This window comes from Somniosus microcephalus, chromosome 18, assembly GCF_052327205.1.
Source record: "Somniosus microcephalus isolate GS21.2 chromosome 18, FLI_Smic_1.0, whole genome shotgun sequence".
Lineage (NCBI taxonomy): Eukaryota > Metazoa > Chordata > Chondrichthyes > Squaliformes > Somniosidae > Somniosus > Somniosus microcephalus.
In genome coordinates this window covers 18,434,631-18,456,826 of record NC_141004.1, presented here as the reverse complement: position 1 = coordinate 18,456,826, position 22,196 = coordinate 18,434,631, and the positions used below count along the sequence as shown (strand labels likewise).

General features: G+C 45.0%; 2 protein-coding genes across 3 annotated transcripts in view; one reads left to right on the top strand and one right to left on the bottom strand.

Moving 5' to 3' along the window:
- LOC147105068 (polymeric immunoglobulin receptor-like) overlaps positions 1-22,196 on the top strand; it is a 141,923-nt gene that overhangs the window by 106,395 nt on the left and 13,332 nt on the right. Inside the window, exon 5 of the mRNA XM_086011779.1 lies at positions 20,324-20,647. Coding sequence (XP_085867905.1) covers positions 20,324-20,647 — 324 coding nt within the window. The remainder of the gene's footprint in view (positions 1-20,323; positions 20,648-22,196) is intronic.
- LOC147105067 (uncharacterized) overlaps positions 2,416-22,196 on the bottom strand; it is a 61,909-nt gene continuing 42,128 nt past the window's right edge. The window contains exons 3-4 of one of the 2 annotated variants that reach the window (XM_086011131.1): positions 10,098-10,212; positions 2,416-7,749 (exon numbers count right to left, since the gene is read on the bottom strand). In XM_086011131.1, the coding sequence (XP_085867257.1) occupies positions 2,868-4,151 (1,284 nt within the window). In that variant the 5' untranslated portion in view covers positions 4,152-7,749; positions 10,098-10,212 and the 3' untranslated portion in view covers positions 2,416-2,867. Of the gene's footprint in view, positions 10,213-22,196 lie in introns of both variants that reach the window. The other variant, XM_086011130.1, reaches the window with a different exon arrangement.

Sequence of the window (22,196 nt, the reverse complement as noted above, 5' to 3'; positions counted from 1 at the left end):
TCCAGCATCCGCAGTATTTTGCTATTGGATTACATATGCATGTCTGTTTGCATTCCTTGTTAATAGTTATTCTTTTTTTTTTATCCTGGGTGATTCAGCCTCGCAGCTGTCTCACTCCTACTAAGCCCATGGTGATGGACATGCTAATTATTGGAGGAGCGTCTCGGGCTCACCCGCGCTCCAAGCTCTTAAGCATGGATGAAGTGATTAAAGGACTTCATGGTATATGAGAGTAGAGGCTAGTACATGAGCTTTGACTTTGTGGAAACTATTGTTGGCCATCTACAGAGATACACTAGTAAAACAGTAGCAAAGCTCCAAGGACCTAACTCTTCAGTTCCTGTATAAGTTACATAGTGCATGCCACATATCTGAGACATGGGCATCTGCATATGGCCCCAATCAACGTGTATAAACGGCCTCCTAAGCCTCTAATATGGCGGGCAAGAATTCTGCACACATTTACGACCAGATGTGCGCCTCCCGCCATATTGGATGAACTGGTGTCAGGAGCGTACATCAGGAACATTCAAAGGTGGAAATAATTGATTTAAGTTAGGGGCCTGTGCCTCCTGTGGGATCCATTCTCGATTTTTGAATGCGCCAGGGCTTCACTCACCAAGTGCTGACCTCGCACCACAGAACGTGGTGCTAACCAGCAGGAAGGACTCCATACTTAACCTGAACATGGAGCCGGGAGGAGCAGGCGTGCTCCTCCTGATCTCACGTTATAACAACCCTGGCCGCTCCCCATCCAGCCCCCCACCCTCAAGCAGCCAGCGAATCCCCACCACCACCCCCGGCTAGCAAACACAACCCCCTGGCCACCAATCCCACCCGCCTCCCAAGGTCGGCCCTCTTCCTCACTTACCTGAGGGCCGCTGCCAGCATCGCAGCAGCTCAATCTTCAGTGACGCTTCACTGGGAGAGAAGCCTCTTACTCTCCGCAGCTCATCCGCTTGGTGGACATGAGGCCCGAGGTCCAGTATTGGGGGTGCCTTGGGCCTCACCATTCAGGTGCAGGAATTGTCCCCTGTGCTTCCGCATATGGTCTCCTCTAGTGGGGAGACCAAATGCAGATTGGCCGACCACTTTGCAGAACACCTCCATTCAATCCACAAGCATGACCCCGAGCTTCCAGTCACCTGTCATTTTAATTCCCCACCCCACTCCCACTCTGACCTCTCCGTCCTCGGCCTGTTACACTGTTCCAATGAAACTCAACGTAAGCTTGAGGAACAGCACCTCAACTTTATATTAGGCACTTTACAGCCTTCCGGACTCAACATTAAGTTCAATAATTTCAGATCATCACCTCTGCCCCCATTTTTTCGGACGGCAGCTGTTGTTAATAATTCTGCTATTCCCATTTACACCTCCTCTAGACCCATCTTTTGTTTCTTTACTTGTCCCATTACCATCTCCTTTCATCTTGCACCATCATCCATTTTTTCATTTAATCTCTCCTGCCTTCCGCCCTATCACAGACCTTCCCTTTTGTTCTTTCCTCCCCTCCCCCCTTTCCCTGTCCCTGCACTTGCTTAAAACCTGTTACATCTCCAACTTTTTCCAGTTCTGACGAAAGGTCATCGAGTTGAAACGTTAACTCTGTTTCTCTCTCCACAGATGCTGCCTGACCTGCTGAGCATTTCCAGCAATGTGTTTTTATTTCAGATTTCCAGCATCCAAAGTATTTTGCTTTTGTCCAAACTAAATACACATTGTGGTGTACTCATTTACTCATTCAGTTTGAAATCAACCAGAAGCACAGGAGCAAACATTTTACAATGGCTACAACTGCAATAAAAAGAATTCCTCCCGACTCAACACCTTCAGGTTTTATTTTCAAATTTTGTAGTATCTCTAGATGGGAAGTTGGTTTTCTCAAGCTTGTGATCGAATCTGCTACTTCAGTGTGGTGCTGGGACATCTATGTTGTTTTTTTTAAGTCATCTGTAATAGTTTTACAAGCATTATAATCCGCACAATAATTTAATAATGGATATTTTACAGGTCGTTGATTCATCTGTTGTCTAATTTGCTCAGCAAAACAATTCACGGGTAATCCTCTGTGGCTGGCTTAACATTTTTAAAGGAGGGAAAAAAAGAACTTTCACAAGCTCAGGACGTCCCAAAGCGCTTTACAGCCAGTAAAGTACTTATGAAATGTAGTCTCTGTTGTAATGTAGGAAACGTGGCAGCCAATTTACACACAGCAAGCTCCCACCAACAGCAATGAAATAAATGACCAGATCATCAGAATTTTTAGGTGTTGGGAGAACCCATGGCTCTTCTCCAAATAGTGCGATCTTTTATGTCCACCTGAAAGGGCAGGCGGGGCCTCGGTTTAACATCTGAACCGAAGTATGGCACCGGCTGATGTATTGATTTCTTTGTGGGTTCAATGATGAGACATTTATGAAAGAGAATGACTTTTAATCTAAAGTCTGTTCAACTCTTTTATACAGCTTTTACAGGAGACACGATGCTTGTGATGCATCTAGAACGAAACTGAAACTAAACTAACTGCCTTGCTTCTCTCGGTCACATGCCCTCTGCTGGTCAGGCACAAGCAATCAATACATGCAAACATGCTATTAAGGCATCATAATCGAACAGGCAAATACCATCTCTATTTGCTGATATCATTACATCTCCTTTTCTTAAAACAAAAGTATTTTACTTTTAACTAACAACATGTTTTCTTTGTATTAATCTGCATTTTAACTGTAACACTTAATGAACTTACATTATCATTATGATCAAGGTTTTTTAACCTTACTTTGTGTGTTCACATGAAATATGTCAATACACTAGAACTTGAAGAAAGAATAAGATAACATTACTTCCTTCTATAACAATAGTCCTTAAATTTTCTCAATGAGTCTCTCAGGAGGCTTCACGTGTCTTGAGGATTTTCTGATTGATTGTCCTTGAATCTGAGTTGTTGCCTCAGATGATTGGTTCTCAGCTGTGTGATCAGGTTGTTCAACAGTATCAGTCTCTTGACCTGCTGTGGCTGGTCCCATGAGAAGATCTCGACGATTTCTTCTCAGAACAGCAGCCTCATCTGTCTGAATGGTGTATGATCTTGGTTGAACTTCACTCAGGACAGTTCCCTTCTGAGTCCATGTGTTTGTTTTGTCTTTGAACCTTACTTGGTCACCAGTGTGGAGTTCAGGTAGGTTTTGTGTTCCTCTGTCATAGTAGTACTTTTGCTTTTCTTTCTGTTGTTCTTTGAACTTCCTCACTTTCTCCCCCTCTTTTGTTTTCAGGAGGTTCTCCGGGATGGGTAGGTTTGACCTTAGCCAACGTCCCATCAGGAGTTGGGCTGGTGACATACCACACTCGAGCGGCGTTGTGCGGTATACAAGCATGCTTTGGTAGAAGTCAGTTCCACTGTCTTTTGCCTTGTACTTCAGTCTTTTCACTGTGTTTGCGGGCTCTCCTGGGTCAACAGCTCTGGACAACGTGTCTGCTGTATACCTCAGCTTACCCGGTGTGTACACAACATTCAGTTCATCATAGACTGTCTCTCCTTCGCTTTCCACAACGAGGACTCTCTTTACCAGGTTCAGTCTCTCACAGGCTTTTAAACCTAGTATGGCTTGCACATCCTTTGGCACCACGATTAATGCTAGCGTGTGCTCTCTGTCCTTGTGTGTCACTTTGACAATGCATCTTCCTTTCACTGGTATATCAGTACCTGAGTATCCTGTCACTTTCACTTTTATTCCATGCATCTTTGGTCTGGGTCTAATTTTCTTAAAATCAGTCTCTGATATCACATTAACTTGTGCTCCAGCATCCAATTTAAATGGAATGTGTATGTCATTCACTTTTAGTGTCAACATCCAGTCTCTTTCTTCTTTTTTGTTTTCAGACACAACATCTACATAGAACTCCTCTATCTCGCTTTCATCTACTGTGTGGACCTTGCTTTGTTGCGCTTGGTGCTTACAGCAACGGGCATAATGGTTGTTTTTGTTGCAACTATTGCATGTTTTACCATATGCTGGACACTTTTTTGGTGGATGCTGTGTACCGCATCGACTACATGTCTTTCGATTGTCCCTTTCATTTTCGTTCGCTGGCCACGCCTCTTTTTTCACATTGGCGCTCTTTTTGTTAAACGGTTTATGTCCGTTCATTCTCACTGCATCCACGTTGCAGCTATTGTCACTGAACAGCTCCTTTGCCTGCAACTTCACAGTCTCTGTAGCCCTACACAGTGCTATGGCTTTTCCCAGGTCTAGATCTTGCTCTCTTAGCAGTCTTTCCCTTAGACCATTATCTGGAATACCACACACCAGTCTGTCTTTTATCAGCGAGTCTGTCAGTCCCCCAAATTCACACGATTTGCTTCTGTTTCTCAGTTCAGTCACATACTGATCAATAGTCTCACCCGTTTTCTGAACACGTGAAAAATCTGTGCCTCTCAAACGTCACGTTACGTTTAGGTATGCAGTAGGCCTCAAACTGTTCCATTATTTTATCTAGCTTCATTTTGTCTCCATTAGCAGCAAATGTGAAGTTATTATACACCTCCAGCGCTTCATCACACACGACATGTAAAAACAGTGACGATTTCTTTTTATTACTTTTCTCGTCAGCTCCGATTGCCGCTAAATACAACTCTACACGTTGTTTGAATCTCCTCCAATTTTCAGCCACATTACCTGTCAACTGAAGCGTCGCCGGTGGGAGTAAATCTTCCATTTTTCACTTCGTTAGCTATTCTCTAATGGTAAGTAACGATGTTCTCTTTTGGCTTGCTAATCTGTGGAGAGCTGATTTAACTTCAGATTTTTCCTCTTCATCTCTTTCAATCACTTCTGACACCATGTATTGATTTCTTTGTGGGTTCAATGATGAGGCATTTATGAAAGAGAATGACTTTTAATCTAAAGTCTGTTCAACTCTTTTATACAGCTTTTACAGGAGACACGATGCTTGTGATGCATCTAGAACGAAACTGAAACTAAACTAACTGCCTTGCTTCTCTCGGTCACATGCCCTCTGCTGGTCAGGCACAAGCAATCAATACATGCAAACATGCTATTAAGGCATCATAATCGAACAGGCAAATACCATCTCTATTTGCTGATATCATTACAGCTGACAGTGCAGCACTCCCTCAGTACTGCACTGAAGAGCCAGCCTGGATTATGTGCTCAATTCTCTAGAATGGGGCTTGAACCCACAACCTTCGATTCAGAGGTGAGAGTGCGACCCACTGAACCAAGACTGACACTTTTTGTTTCTCATTCTCAATATTTTCCACTGTGTCCCATGTCACTCCTATAGGTTATTCCTTGACCCCATGACACAGAATGGGCAGGATTTTCATTGAGCCGTGGAGGCGGGATTGGAGGTGTGCGGGGGTTTAAAATCGCAAAAACTGGCGGGCGGGCGGGAACCCCCCCCCTCCCCCCCGCGCCTGGTTCCCGACTCCGAGCAATTTTAACTCAGGCGTGTCTGATGGTCCCGACTCTGTCCTGCATCCAACAGGCGGGACTGGTCATTAAGGCCCTTAACAAGCACTAACTGGCCTCTATAATCCTATTTTAAAAGGCCCTTGCGATTTTAACCCTTTTCCCACGTGAAACACGCCTGGTGTGAAACACGACGGTGAAAACTGGCGGGAGCACTATTGGATTGCTGACTATCAACTGCAGGTCAACCATTAAAGAGGAGATTTGATCAACCATCATTTGCAGGTGGCAGGACTTAGTGGTCTCAGGTCTGGGGCAACTTTTAGAAGGCTTAACTACACCTGTGGAAGGTTGGAGCCTCACACCCATCTCCAGTGTGACCTCCTGGGAAACCCCTCTCGCCACCTTCCCTCAGCGCTTCCTCAACTGAGGCATATACCAGAAGCATGGGAGCCATCTATTTCCTTCCCATCTGGGCATTAGAGGAGCTTGAGCCCCAGCCGCAGCACCAGCAGAACCAGGAACAACAGCAGCATCAGCAACAGCAGCAGCAGTAGGAGCGCCAGGCTGCTGCTCACCCACCTGAGGCTGCACAGGCCAGAAGGGGTCAGCGCCTGGAAGCCCGTCGGCGCAGGAGATAGCCCCCAAACAGGGTCTACAGACACAGGGTCAGCTATCTCAACATGTCTGAGCAGCAGTGCCAAAGGCGGCACCGACTTTCACGAGAGGTAGTGAGTGACATCTGCGCAATGCTACAGCAAGACCTGCTGCCCAGAGGACCAGGTGGACAAGCATTACCAGTGGCCGTCAAAGTCACCACCGCACTCAACTTTTTTGCCTCAGGCTCATTCCAGGGATCAGCAGCAGACATCAGCGGTATCTCCCAGGTGGCCGCACACACTTGCATCACGCAGGTAACCGATGACCTCTTTGCCCTCGTGCACAATCACATCCATTTCACCAAGGATCGAGCAAGTGTCATGGCGCGAGCGGCTGGATTAGCTCATCTGGCAGGCTTTCCAAGGGTGCATGTGGCCCTTAAGGCACCCCATCGCAATCCAGGTATTTTTGTCAACCGCAAGGGCTTCCACTCCCTTAACGTTCAGCTGGTGTGTGACCACAAGAAGGAAATTTTGCATGTTTGTGCCAAGTACCCTGGCAGTTCCAATGACTCCTTCATACTGCGCCAGTCTAGTGTGCCTCCACTATTCAGTCCGCCAGACCAACTTAACGGATGGCCACTTGGAGACAAGGGCTATCCCCTGAGGACCTGGCTGATGACGCCGTTGAGGAGACCATCCAGTGAAGCTGAGGAGCGCTACAACTCCAGCCACATGTCCACCAGAGCCATAATCGAGCAAACCATCAGTTTGCTGAAGATGCGCTTCAGATGCCTGGATAGATCAGGTGGAGCCCTGCAGTACTCAGCAGCCAGGGTCTCCAGAATCGTTGTGGTTTGCTGTGCACTTCACAACATGGCACAGCGTCGTGGCTTGCAGATTCCTGAGGACCAAGTGGCTCCTCACATATCCTCCTCAGATGAGGAGGAGGAGAAGGAGGAGGAGTGCGAAAACGAACATCCTACAGAGGCCCATCAACCCACGGCTGCATTACGCGAGAACATTGCTGCCCGGAATGCAAGGAACGCACTCATCCTGGCCAGATTTGCTTAGCCTAGTCAATCAATCACTTTTACCTCGCAGCTTCTTACCAGAGCATTGGCAATGGCCAAGAACCAGAGGATTCCTATTACTCTGACCACCATACCGACAGTTGCAAGTATGTCAAAGCCCTCAATGTGGAAGTCCCAATAGCGAAATGACAGACGATACAACTGCAAAATTTGCCATCAGAAATTTTATGTACAATAACGAAGTGATGGCATTTTTACAGTAAACACAAAATTGCACCCAAGTGACTACCCTCGTGGCTATTTGTGCAGAATTTTCCTCTTACGCATGCTCCTGCATCTGTGCCTGGAGTTCCATCACCGCTGATCTCATGGATGGACCCAGAGGCAGAGGGTCGACATGCTGCTGAGCCGAGCTGGCAGAGTCCTGCGCCCTCCGACTAGGACTCTCCACTGCTGTCCCTGTCTCCACAACCTGCTGATGCGCACTTGTGAGCTGTGATACACCAGGTGACAACACTGCTCTATGTCCCGAAGGTCCCACCAAGGCGTGAGTGTCTGCGCTGGTGCTGGGTGCGCAGATTTCTGCTGACGCTGCGCCCTCAGAGGTTGCAGCTTCCTCTGAGGAGTCTGGCTGCTCAGCCTCTTCTTCCTGGCTAGGGGGGACGGATGCTTGTGATGGTCCTGTGGGGGAGTAAAGGAAAGAGTCAGAGATGTGATGCAAAGGCTACATGCACATTGCTTTTTGCAGATGCTCATAAGTCCATCTGTTAGAGCTTCACAATCATTATCAGCGACTTATGCAATGTCAAAGAGAGAGATGGGAAACTTTTCTGTCACTAGCTTGCTGTGTTGCACCTGTCTGTCCGTCCCCGACATGCGCATCATCCTCCAGTCCCACTATTTTGAGTACCGCCTCCTCCCAGGGGGTCAGGTGGACTATTGAGGCTGTCCCTCCTCCTGTCCTCGCTCGCTCTCTTTTGTTGTGAGCTCTCTTTTCCTGCAATGAGGGAGACAAGTGGAGGTTGAGTGAGAATGAAGGAGTGAGTGTAGAGATTGCATAGCATAGATACTTAGAAGGAGACAAAGATGGAGTGAGGTGGCAAGACCAAGGGCCCTCCCTGTGTGTTGTCAGTTGTTTTCATAGCATCAGAGTGATAGGGAGTGTGAGGGCTGCATAGTCGAATAGTTATGTGAATGTGAGCATAGAGAGAGAGCGAATGGGTAAGAGTGCATGGATGTCAGTGTCAAGTGGGATGTGGAGGAAGAGATTGCTAAAGCTGAGTGCTCGTGAGGAAAGGCAATGGGGGTCAGATTGAGGGTGATGGGAAATTCATACTCACTTTTCCAGTGCGCTGAAGGTCATGAAATCTTTTCCGGCACTGAATCCAGGTTTGTCGTGTGACTCCCAAGGAGTTGACCTCCTCAGCCACCTGCATCCACACTGCCTAAGTCTGCTTGGGAGGCCTCTTCCTCCCTGAGGAAGGGAAGAGCACCTCCCTGATGGCCCTAGCCCCATCCACCAATGCCTGCAGGGCCACCTCGTCGAAACGAGGAGCTGATCTGGGCCTCCCGCTTGTCATCTTTCCTGCAGGTCCCTCTTACACCAAATGGAGAAAGCTTGGAAGCCTGCAGAAGAAGCAAGGCTTGCTGTTGCCCTTAAATACAGCAGCAATGATGACGTCATCGGAGGCGACTTTCAGTCATGAAAAACGCATTTGCCAAGAGTTCACACACGTTGGAAATCAATTGGATAATTAAGTTAAAATTGCATCAATCTCCCACAGCCATTTAGATTTGGGTGGATAACACGAAATGCAGATAACACAACACCATCCTGCACCTGAGTTAAACTCCTGCCCAATGAGTCTCTCTATCTGCTGAGCTTTCAGGAAGTGTTTTCTTACAGATGGGCTGCTCCAATCATTGTTTTACCCATTTATTTCAAAGTTATAGAGATATGAATTCAGTGTTCCACTCTCAGGGCTGGATTTTGCCAGACCTGGGGAGGCGGGTTTGGAGGCGGGACTGCCGGGAAAATGGCAGAATCTGGGGGTGGGTGCCCAACCCGCCTCCAACCTGCCTCCATGCCATCTTGCCAGGAGGCGGGTAGCTGACCCGCGCCGGGTCCCGCCTCCTCGAGGTGGGAAGGGGATTAACTGCCTGTTAACAGGTAGTTAACAGGCAGTTTTTTGGCTAATCCCTATTTTGAGCCCTAAAGTGTGGGCTTCCCGATGGCTCCGAACCTTGCCAGGGTCAGCGAGGCGGGCCGTCGGTCTGCGGGGGTCGGAGGGGCCGAGATGTCCGGTGTGCAGGTGAGTAATGGGTGCATATGTGCAGAGGTAAATGTGTGAGGTGTGTGTAAAGTGTTTTAATAAGTTTTACTTACCTTTAATTCTTCCTGCAGGCTTCCTCCCTTCAGGTCTCAGGAGTCCCTCAGCTCACTGGCACAGAAAGCAGAATGGCCGCTGAACTGTCAAAAGCCGCAGCCTTCTGCTTTCTGGTCAGGAAGGCTTTCTAATTGAGTCTTGAGTAAAGACACAACTTAGAAGACAGATTGTCAGTGTTTGACAGCTTCACAGAGCCGTCAAACGATGACATCTCATCTGTCAAAAGCTCTTGACGGATGAAACGTCACTCGCTGACGTCACCTGTAACTGGCTTTCCCGTAATTAGCCTGCTGAGCCCGCTGGGCGGGATTAACAAGGTCAATCAAGGGAAAATAGCGTGGGTTGGCCACAAGTCGATGGAACCCAACAAGTGGGAGTCCCGCCTCCAAAAGCTCCCCATTGACAAAATCCAGCCCTCAGAGTTCGATCGAAGGAGGAATATTAAGAAGAACAACATGCATTACATGAATGCAAGTTCCGATTCTGATTAAAGAAAGAAAGAAATGTTATCCGTTAGTACAACAGGAAAGTCTGCCTAATTCTACAATTTTATACAATACCCAGTACTTTCCAGCATTGGGAACTTGTATGGTTGCATCAAACAGAAAGTATGTAGATATTAAAAGCTACAAAAACTATTACCAGTGCCACAACTGTGTGATGGATGTTGGGATATACAGTGTTCATCCTCCTCGCTGTCTCTGGCATCATCTCCACCATGTACACAAATCTTTGAAGGTAGCAGAAGTTGAGAAGGCTGTTAAAAAAGCAGATGGGATCCTTGACTTTATGAACAGAGGAATAGAGTACAAAAGCAAGGAAGTTATACTAAATCTTTATAAAACACTGGCTAGGCCCCAGCTGGAGTATTGTGTCCAATTCTGGGCACCACACTTTAGGAAGGATGCCAAGGCCTTGGAGGGTGCAGAGGAGATTCTGTATTTTTTATTCGTTTATGGGATGTGGGCGTTGCTGGCAAGGCCAGCATTTATTGCCCAGCCCTAATTGCCCTTGAGAAGGTGGTGGTGAGCCGCCTCCTTGAATCACTGCAGTCCGTGTGGTGAGGGTACTCCCACAGTGCTGTTAGGGAGGGAGTTCCAGGATTTTGACCCAGCCACGATGAAGGATCGGCGATATACTTCTAAGTCAGGATGGTGTGTGACTTGGAGGGGAACTGGAGGTGGTGGTGTTCCCATGCTAGAATGGTACCGGGGATGAGGGAATTCAGTTACGTGGAGAGACTGGATAAGCTGGGGTTGTTCTCCTTACAGCACAGAAGGTTGAGAGGAGATTTGATAGAGGTGTTCCGAATGGTTTTGACAGAGTAAAGAAGGAGAAACAGTTTCCAGTGTCAGAAGGGTCAGTAACTAGAGGACACAGACTTAAGGTGATTGGCAAAAGAACCAGAGGAGACATAAGGAAACATTTCTTTACACAGCAAGTTGTTGTGATCTGGAATGCACTCCCTAAAAGGGTGGTTGAAGCAGATTCATTAGTAGCATTCAAAAAAGAATGTGATAAATACTTGAAGGAAAAGAAGATTACAGGGCTAAGGGGAAAGAGCAGGGGACTGGGATTTATTGCACAGCTGTACCAAAGATCCTGCACAGGCACGATGGGCTGAATGGTCTCCTTCCGTGCTGTATCATTCTATCATTCTATGATTGTCTGATAATAAGACACCAGGAGAGTTTGCTACTCTTCTTCAAGTACTTACACGGAATATTTAGCCTCCACCTGAACAGACAGGATCTCGGTTTAACATCTAATACAAAGGACACAGCACCTCCAACAATGCAGCGCTCCCTCACTACTGCACCGAAGCCTTAGACGAGTTTATGTGCTCAATTCTTGGGAGATGCACATGACCTGAGTCAGTCCCATCATTAGTTTAATGGTTCAAGTCTACAGATGCCTATAGGAATGTGTAAGTGTTTATCTTACTGCTCCCATTAACACATATCGATCAATCTGTCTATAATGTGTGTCATAGAATCATGGAGCACAGAAGGGGGTAATTCAGCCTACTGCGCCTGTGCTGTCTATTTGGAAGCTCTCCAATTAGTCCCACTACCCCACTCTTTCCCCATCGCCCTGCAAATGTTTCCTTTACAAGTATATATCCAATTCCCTTTTGAAAGGTGCTACTGAATCTGCTTCCACCATTATTTCAGGCAGTGTATTCCAGATCATAACAATTCACGGCTTAAAAATAATTCTCAACTTCCCCTCTGACTCTTTTGCCAATTATCTTAAATCTATGTACTCCGGTTACTGACTCTCCTGTCAGTGGAACTTCATAATTTTGAACACCTCTATTAAATCTCTCCATCACTTTCTCTGCTCCAAGGAGAACAATCTCAGCTTTTCTAGTTTCTCCACGTCACGGAAGTCCCTCAGCCTTGATACCACTCTAGCAGTTATATTGTCGACGTCACTTGGGTTCTCCTGAAATCACATTCTTATCACATGCGCAATGCGTCTTCAGCTGTCTAGGTCCTAAACTCTGGAATTTCCTCACTAAAACTCTCCACTCTCTTTGACCAAACATTTGGTCACCTGTCACAATGTCTCCTTTGGCTCGGTATCAATTTTTATCTGATTACGTTCCTGTGAAGTGCCTTGGGACGTTTTACTATGTTAAAGGCGCGATATAAATACAACTTATTGCTGTTGTTGATATTGATCACACGAATGAGGGAACAACAATAAATGAATGTGCTTCTCAAGCCACTGCTGTGGTTAATGAGAGCTAACTCCCTTTAGGTTTGTTAAGAGTGAAAATTTTCTCCATGTACAACAGATTGCGTTCAGAATCCTGAATTTTCCCACTGGTTTCAACAGGTAAGAAATCATTGTTGTCAAGAGAATGCTGCGAGTGAATGTTCTATCCTAAATGAACACAAATTCAGTTTTAGCACAATTCCATTAACTCCTCAAATACTGTAAGGGTTGAAAGAGTTGGGCTCTGAATAAAATGTGTGTGCAAGCTTGTTGCAGCTTGAGTTGGCCATGGTGGTTTGAAACTGCAAGAAAATGTGTTGATATTCTCTGGGTGGATGTGGGACAGAAACCCATGAATGTACAATGTCAGAAGGTGTTAGTTACTAAATGAAGGGTAGTGTGTGCAAGTGGCTGAACAAGAACAACAATATTACAGGGCTTTTTATAGCATCATGGGTGCTGGTCCATTTATTGGACACCAGATGATGCAGATGGAAGAAACAGTGGACAGGTGGACAGGGGACATACGAGCCACACCATGGTGTGGACAAATGACCACAGAGGGAAGCATTAATAAGCTAGATGTAGTTTTATAAATCTTAAAGAGAAGGAGAGGCTAAAGCTGAGCAAAGACTTCTTAACTGATCTACATGATGTGCTGCCAAAAGACCTGAAGAAGCAGTCAACAGTTAAACTGTGTTGTTAGGTGAAGTCATAGTTACCACAGCTCTCAACACTGACATACATTCCAGGAACTGAGTGGCAGATATCTCAGGAGTCAATGGAAATGCTGTCAACTGTTGCACAAGGCACATTACAGAAGTCTTCCAAAGGCATGCACATGGGTACATAACATTCAGCAATACCAAACAGAAACAGCAGCCAAGGCTGTTTCCTTCTCACTGTGTCTGTAGACTCTCAAAGGTGCAGGGCTGCTCTTTCCCCATAGCCCTGCAATTTTTCCTTTTCAATTAATTTTAATTAATTCACCACTTACCTTGTAAAAAGCAGGCCTTACGCCTGCTTTTTACATGTCTAATTTCTGGAGACTTACCCTCCCGGGAAAACCTGTAAAAAAAAACGAAGTTCGATGCGCACGCGCAGCCTCCCCCACACACGCTCTTCGTTCAGAGGAACGGAAGTGCCGGTTTCCTGCGCATGCGCAGTGCATGCAGGAAACCGGCATTTCCATCAGGCCTACGGGTGAGTACCCCGTGCGTACTCACCCGTGGAGACCCGAATTTCTTGGCCGTTGTGTTTTAAAGCATAATATATTCATCCAAGTTAAAAAAAAAGGGGAAGGAGGGTTTGAAATGATGAGCAGTTAAGATGCAAATGAGCTAACTTTGGTGTTGCTTCCTCATAGACTGTAAATAATAATCAATTTCTCAGGTTACCTCGGTAATCAATAAGCACACTGCACCTATTTGTTTGGGGAGATGCTGGTCCCTGGTGCTCAGCAGAAGATTTGGCAGGCTTTTATTTTCTGGTTGTGAATAGTGGGAGATAAATTACACAGAGGTAGGCACACGAGAAGAGACTTTTTGAAACAGCAAGGCTACAAAAGCACTCACGTTTGTTAAAGAGAAACTTGTGAGTGATTCACTAAGGTGAAGTTAGAAATATTCGAGGATTCTTTGTCTAAATGAGGTAAGAAGACCCACTGATGTGGGGTAGCATACCAAAAAGATGGATTGAGACTCTTCCAGCTTTCACACAGAACGCTTACAGTGAGAGGCATTGGAGATAAAACTAGTCACTGATGTTACATAGGCAACTGTGGCAGCCAACTTACGCACAGAAAGGGTCCACAAACAGGTATGAATTAAATGAATAGTTTATATCTGTTGGTGGTGTTAGTTCAGTGATAAATATAGGTGAGGGCTCCAGGAGAACTCCCTGTGAGGTTTTTGTTACTTAGAAATGTTGTTCCACTGATGGAGCTACAACATTTAAATCCTGGCTGATTTGGGACTTGCTTATTGTTAATGATTTGAAAGAAAGAACTTGCATTTACATAGCGCCTTTCACATCCTCAGGACGTCCCAAAGCACTTTACAGCCAATGAAGTAATATTGAAGCGCTTCACTGTTGTGATGTGGGGAAAGTGACAGCCAATTAGCGCTGAAGGGAAGAGGTGGAAAGGAAGAAGCCAGTTGGAGGAACGGGAGTGGTAAATTGAAACAGTGCGAACTTTAAATTAGTAAAGAGTGAAACTAAGATAAGAAACTGTGAAAGACAGTAACCAATGGTAGCAGGCAGCCACCAATTATTTCTTTATGCATTTCACCCCATATCAGCACTCTGTGCTTCCCTCCCCAGAGAGATGGTGCACCCCACCAAACTCAGTCTTTCTGAACTCCTCAATCTGTGACTTCTCCGTGCACCTTAGTACATGCCTTGTGTCATTGTCTCTTTGTGACTGAAGGCACTGGTCAGAGTCCACTGCCACTGACAGTAGACATCTGGGATACTGCTGGGTTTCAGTAAGAGTCCCTGATTTTGGCCACTTGTCCTGATTTTTTCAGGCTCACTCCCTGATTGAGAAGTTGCGAGGTCTGGGTTTAAATGTTTCCAGTGGTGTCCTACCTGGAGCCCTAATGGTACCTGTGGACCTCCAGCCTTGACAATCTAGGCACAGGCAGCTCATCCTATCTGTGCGAACAGCACAGGTAAGAAAAGAAATTAAAAAGTGTAAAATTTGACATTTTAAAAATCTCCAACAATGGACAGATTTTGTGGTCAGCGGCAAAGGAATGGCACTTGCGTTCACTACACTGACAGTTTCCCACAGAGATTTTGTGGGTTTTTGAGCCGAGACCTGCTGTCATTGGGCATCTGATCCAGCATGGCGCCATCTACAGGAGATCTGTGGCATGTGTGAGCAGGCTAAGAAAAAGCGAGGCTCATCAACCAATCAGATTGAAGAATCCTCACTGAGACACACAAAGTCTAAACCAGGAATTATGAATTAAATTTAAATCATGTACAGAAAGCGAAACAAACATTTGAGAAAGAGGGAAGGGATTAAGAGAGCGATAAAAGAGAAAAGACAGGAAAAGTTGTAAAAAATTAATTTAAATTTTTAATTAAATCTCCAACATTAATTAAATTCAGAAGGAATGAGACTCCACACTTGTAAAATTACATTTTTTGGGCCAGAGAGGTTGTTTGGCAGTAATTAGGGGTCAATTTTCAGTGTGCCGTGAGGCGGGCTTTTAGACGTGCGGGGGACAAAAGTCCTGAATTCAGGGGTCCCGAAACCATCCCACCCAAAACCCGCCTCCACGTAAGTTTCAAAGAAGGTGGGTACCCGCCCCGCACTGGGACCCGCCGACCCGAGGCGGGAAGGAATTAGTGCCAATTAACTACCTGTTTAGAGGTAGTTAACAGGCAGTTTTTAACCTAATCCCTATTTTGAAGGGTGCCGTGTGGGATTCCCGACGGCTCCAAACCACGCCAGGTTAGAGGAGGCGGGCCATTGGGTTGAAGGACTTGGAGGGGTCAAGATGCCGGTGTTCAGGTGAGTGATGGGTGCATGAGTGCAAAGGTAAGTGTGTTTGGTGTGTCTAAAGTGTGTAAAGAAGTTTAAATTAACTGTACTTACCTTTACAGCCTTTCTTCCTCTAGGCTTCGGGAGTCCATCATTCAGCCGGCACAGAAAGCAGAATGGCCGCGAGCTGTCAAAAGTGACAGCCTTCAGCTTTCAGTGCCGGCGAGATTTCTAACTGAGTCTGCGTAGAAGGACTCAGGTTAGAAGTAAGACTGTCAGTGTTTGACAGCTTCAAACAGCTGTGAAACACTGATATTTCATCTGTCAACACGTCCTGACAGATGAAATTTCAGTCTGTGACGTCACCTGTAGCCGGGTGGCCCTTAATTGGCCTGCTCAACAAGGTCAATCAAGAGAAAATCGCGTGGATTGGCCGCATCTCGATGGAGGCGGGACTAAAACCCGAAAGTTGTAGTCCCACCTCCTTCCTGACTTCTGAATGAAAATCCAGCCCTATGACTTATCACGTCATTGAAAATTCACTAAAACCTGAATGCACCAGACCTAACTTTTTCTGCTGTGTTTATTGGGTAACTAGTGGGTAATTACCACAGCTTTACACCCTTACATTGATTTCAATGCTGAGTCTGTTGGCGAGCTACAGTTATGATGCAGCCTGTGGAAGAGCAGGGTAACTTGAAATGCAACCTATGCATTTCCGCGTTTAACTGCGCGTGTGCGTACTCCAGAACTTGCTTTCCCATTTACTACATAATAACGGTGAGCGCTGCTAGTCTTACTGTTATTCTCAACACAAAATCCGGCCAATAATTCAATACCTGAAGGAATGAGACGTGACACTTTTAATTGTTCACTTTCTGCGCCAGTGAATTTGATTGGCAGTCATGAACAATTATCACAATGTTAAAAGAGTACTTACACTGTTAATTACTAGACTTAACTTTCTGTGGCGAGTTTAATGGGTAATTAATGGGCAAATGTAGCAACTTCTTGAAACACATGTAGAGGTTAATGGTGAGCTGCCCTTTTCATGAAGGTAACGGCGGAGCGGCGCATATCAGTCAATAACTTGTGGCGATTCGCAATTCATGGGGTGTCTCTTGATCGCCACAAGTTGCTGGCTGATTGGCACATTAATGAAGGTATGTGTTGTTCACACGTTGTTATTTTTCCAGCAGTAGTACAGGAAATAAGACATGTCAGGGTGATTCAATAGCAATGCATAGCCTGCTTGGCCACACCTCCCAAGATGTTAATAACCAATCAGCAGACATTGAACACCCTCCTGGCAGCAACTGTCTACAGCTCATCAAAGAGACAGCTATAGAGCGGTGTCTTCTGCAGTCGAGATGAGAACTAAGAGCTGGATGACTGACCTCAACTTTACAAAGAAAACGATGTGGATTCTGATTCTTCTCGCTTGTTCCCTGCCCGGTGAGTGACAGCCAGAGCGGGATATTCAGATAATCAGTGTTAGTTTGAGTCTAGTGTACGGCTTATAGAGCAGAGAGGTTTAAATACTTGTAGACATGTAAAGGCACAAAACACCCAGCAAAAATATACATGAATAATATTTGTGTGAAGTCTTTGACTGTACTATTGTTCCACACAAATATTTACCAATATATACTAAACTGACTTATTCATTCTGAATGGAAAATAAGGCCCATTTAATTTTTGACATGCTACATAAGTAACATAATCAAAATGCAAAGGTAACCCATTTTAATCTGTGAAAAGTGATTTTTTATGTAGTCTGCTGTCCAATATACACTGAAGACTGCAGCAGTAATAATCCCTCACACTGAACGTGTCTCGAGTTTGCAACTGTTTCTCTTATTTAAAGTACAGCTGGTGAAATATTGTTTTATGAGGCTCTGTCAGTGACACTGTTCCTCACTGGTAGAGGGTTGGTCTATATTACTCTTCCAGTAAGTAACCGCATTCTTCTCACTCTTTAACTCTAACCAAGTAGATTTAGTGCTTTCTCTCGAGCCCCATATTAACCTTTTGTTGTAATGGAATTTTTGATTAAAACTCTCCTCTATTTATGACGAATGTATTTTGTAACCAGCAATGTTGAACTCCCAGTCCCACCCTACCCTAAGCCACGACTGTTAATTCTATTACATCAAACCTCCCCATAAAGATTTGTGCCTCTAGCTTACCAATTTTACGCAGAATACTTTATGTACTTATGCAGCTGACCCGTGCCTCTGTCTGTTTGGTAATCTTCCTCATTTCAGTCCTGCCTCTTTCTGATCTGATATTCCTTTACCTCCCCATTTCCCTCTTTTATCTTTCCTATTTCCTTTCTGCTCTTCTCTCTGCCTCTTTAACCTCCCTCCTGCCATTTTAGTGTAAACTCTTTCCTCACAGAACAAGTTCCCCTCCGAGCAAGGCAATTGGTCCAGTAACAAATTCTAACCAGCACTCCCTCAATACTGCACTGGAGTGTCAGCCTAAATGTTATGCTGGGGTCTCAGGAGTGGGACTTGAACCCACATTCTGCTGACCCAGAGGCATTAGTGCTAACACTGAGCCACAGATGATCCTTCAAAAGTAAATAATTGGCTGTGAAGAGCTTTGACACATCCTGAGGATGTGATAAGGCACTATATTAATGTTTTCTTTCATCGCAAACTAGAAGGAATTCAACTGTGTTAATAGATGGAGTGGAGAGATTCCTCTGTACAGAGTGGTAACTCTTATTAAAATGTATCTGTTTGTATTAAGCAGTTATTTCCTGTTCAATTTCTGAAATGTTGTCTCCTCAGTTTCAGGTGCATTGTGGGCAAAAAACAAAGTAAGAGGAGTTGTGGGAAGAGCGATCACAATAGATTGTCACTATGACAAATGGTGGTACCAGTCACAGGTGAAATATTGGTGTCACGGCTGGACTCAGCAATGTTCAGCTGTAGTAAAAACAAATGGGCAACCTGGATGGAATGGAAGAGTGTCAATCAAAGATAACAAGACAGCAGGAATATTTGTTGTTACTATGAAGGATCTTCGTCCAGAATATGCAGGATGGTACAGCTGTGGGATTGAAAAAATACACATAGATCCATTGTTTAATGTAAAGCTACAAATATCTTACGGTACATTTCTCAGCCATTTACTTTATTACTCTCGACTGAAATGTCTGATCAATGTTTTATCTGGGAGGAAACATGACAGCTCCGATATCCTGAGGCTCCGCAGCAGTGCAGAGTCTCACAGGTAGCGGGCAGAGGTCGGGAAATCCGACTCATGTTGCACATTCCCAATTTGTGGCCTGTCCAACTAGCTGAGCAAGAATTGCAAGTATTATGGGACAAACAATTCCTTTAACTACAGGCTATTGCGCCAGATATCATGTGGGATGCTCACCACATTTTCCTGTCTCTCAACTGTATTAAATGTCAGATGTTTGATTTCAGACTAAAACTAATAGTCAGACAATAACAAAAGCAATGAGCAGCAAGTCATTACCAATGGTATAAATTCTTAGAAAATAATAATAATTGAATCAATCCACAGAGCTAAACAGGTTTCATAGGCTTCCTGATATGATGGGGTGGCTCACATCATCAATGAGATACTTTGGGCTGCCGAACAGTGTTCAACATTTCAAGCAAACTGAACTAGAATTGTAAAGCTAGCTCATTGTTTTAATGGTAAAGGAAGCCCCTTTATTAATTGTTGAGACATTATCTTCCTCCCAAGAATAACCTCTGATGCATTAACTATTAAATGCAATGGCCTGGATATTAACTTCGATGAATGTCGGGTGTGGTGGGTCCGAACTGTTTTTGGGCCGTATCAAATTATCCAGCCTCTGTCTCCTATACCTTCTTCTGCCACGACCTCTCTCCCCACCCCCAACCAGCAATCGGCCAACTCCCACACCCCACCATCGGCTAACCTCCCCCCACGGCGATCTCCCACTCCCTTCCTCCCTCCTCGCTGCCGTACACCGAGCATCAACCACTGATCTTATAGCACAGGCTTTCCCGCCTGGCAGCCGGCTCGCCTCTCAATCTGGCCCACTGATGGGCGGGAAATGGCATAAAGGAATTCTAATGAGGTCCTGCCGTTAAATTCGGCACGACCTCCACCCTCCCAACATTTCCGTGTTTCCCGACCACACACACGCTCACTCCACGCCTGCTCGTAAATGTCGGGACCAAAGGATTCCTTTTCAGTTGCAGTTAACTGGAAACAATTACAGTTACACCCCCGATCTAAAGACACTAAAATGTAACAGATATCTGCCAATTTTTTCCCTCATATTCGGCTGTAGTTTTCTCGGACTCTCTCCAACTAATTAATGTTCGAGAATCAAACAATTAAACAGCATTGGAGGCTGGCTACCTGCTACTGAGAGAAATTGTTAGCCCTGATTTTCACGTTGACACATCCTCAGTATCATTGCTGCTGTCCTGATCGGGAGCCCTGCTATGTTCTGATATAATGGCAGACATGGTAGTTCAGGCTGCTCGGAGGGTGGAAAGACACAGAGAGGTAGATGTGCCGGTGAGATTCCAACATGGCAGGCCCTGGCTGAGATACAGAAGTGCTGGAAATTGGAGAGTATTTGATTTTTAGATGTTCAGTCAGTATCTGAATGTTTGTTCCTTTTCCACAGAATCCGTGTCAGTTCCTGTACTTAGATATTTATCGCCACCAAATGCCTCATGTTTTGGGGGCTCAGTGTCAGCCTCCTGTGAGTCTGTCCAGGGATCCCTTCCCATTCAGTACACATGGTACGAAAAGACCCCATCTGAAGATTCAAAGATCTCTGACACCAATAAACTGGATCTACATTGTCAATCCTTCAAACAGCAACATCATCAATATTACTGCACAGCCTCAAATAATCAGGGACAAAAATCCAGTGAAATGGTTAACGTGTCAGTCTTCAACAGATCAGGGAACAACTGCAGTTATGTGACACAAATCAGTGGCATTGGTAAGTGTTACTGTAAACAAACAATATGGTCAATGAATGTTTTTAATTAATCTTTATCCAAACTGGTCGCTAGGTAATTACATAGAATATACGGCACAGAAACAGGCCATTCGGCCCAACCAGTCCATGCCGGTGTTTATGCTCGACTTGAGCCTCCTCCCGTCTTTCCTCATCTAAATCTATCAGCATAACCCTCTATTCCCTTCTCCCTCATATGTTTGTCCAGCCTCCCCTTAAATGCATCTATACTATTCGCCTCAACCACTCCCTGTGGTAGCGAGTTCCACATTCTCACCACTCTCTGGGTAAAGACTTTTCTTCTGAATTCCCTATTGGATTTCTTGGTGACTGTCTTATATTGATGGCCTCTGTATCCACTCTATCATAATCTTTCATTATTTTAAAGACCTCTATTAGGTCACCCCTCAGCCTTCTTTTTTCAAGAGAAAAGAAACCCAGCCAGTTCATCCTCTCCTGATATGTATACCCTCGCATTTCTGGTATCATCCTTGAAAATCTTCTCTGGTTTGTGATTTTTAAAAATTAAGGTCTATCCAAACTGGTTGCTGGTTAAGTTCCTTCAGTCTCAATTGTGAACTAGGCCACTGATTTGTATGTTTCATGGAAAATGGACGGAATCATAAAATATGGTCCTAAAACATGCGTAAACATTGCAAGAAGTCCAGTTATCCCATGAGATTAAAATTGAATGTGATTGACTGAGTCTTCATAAACTAACCTGACTAGTTCATAGAATCATAGAAATTTACGGGACAGAAGGAGGCCATTCTAGCAGATGGAATTGTGAACTGCAACCGCCAACCTGTTGTGTCCTAGTTTAGGAGGGATGTCAAGGGTGGAGTGCCGAAGAATTGAACTAAAATGATACCCGGGGTGAGATCTTTTAGTGATGAGGAGAGAAACATCACAACAGAGGTTAAGTGAGCTGATGGAGGTATTCAAAATTATTCGGGTTTTGATAAGGTAAGTTGGGACTAACTATTTCCACTAGTCAGTGAGCCGGCAACTAGAGGGCATAAATTTAATATCATCACCAAAAGGACAAAGGGAGAAGTTAGGAGAATGTTATAGGTGCCAATGGTAATTAGGGAATGGGACTAAGTGGGGAGCTCTTTCATCTACACACAAAGGGTGGTAGAATTCTGGAACTTTCTTCCGGAAACGGCAATTAATACTAGATCAATTGTTAATTTTAAATCTGAGATTGATAGCTTTTTGGTAACCAAAGGTATTAAGGGATATGGGCCAAAGACGGTATATGGAGTTAGATTGCAGATCAGCCATGATCTCATTGAATGGTGGAACAGGCTCGAGGGGCTGAATGGCCTCCTCCTGTTCCTAGAGGCCAGCATAAAAGCGATGGGCTGAATTTCATTCTTCTGTGCTGTAAAATTCTATGATTCCAAATTACCAGCCAGAATCTCAGAATTCCATGTGCTAAAAACTGAATTACTCAGTCACCGTAAAGCAATGACCCTGGTTCTGACTTAAGGAGGACTTTAGACTATTTAAATGTAGCGGTTTAATT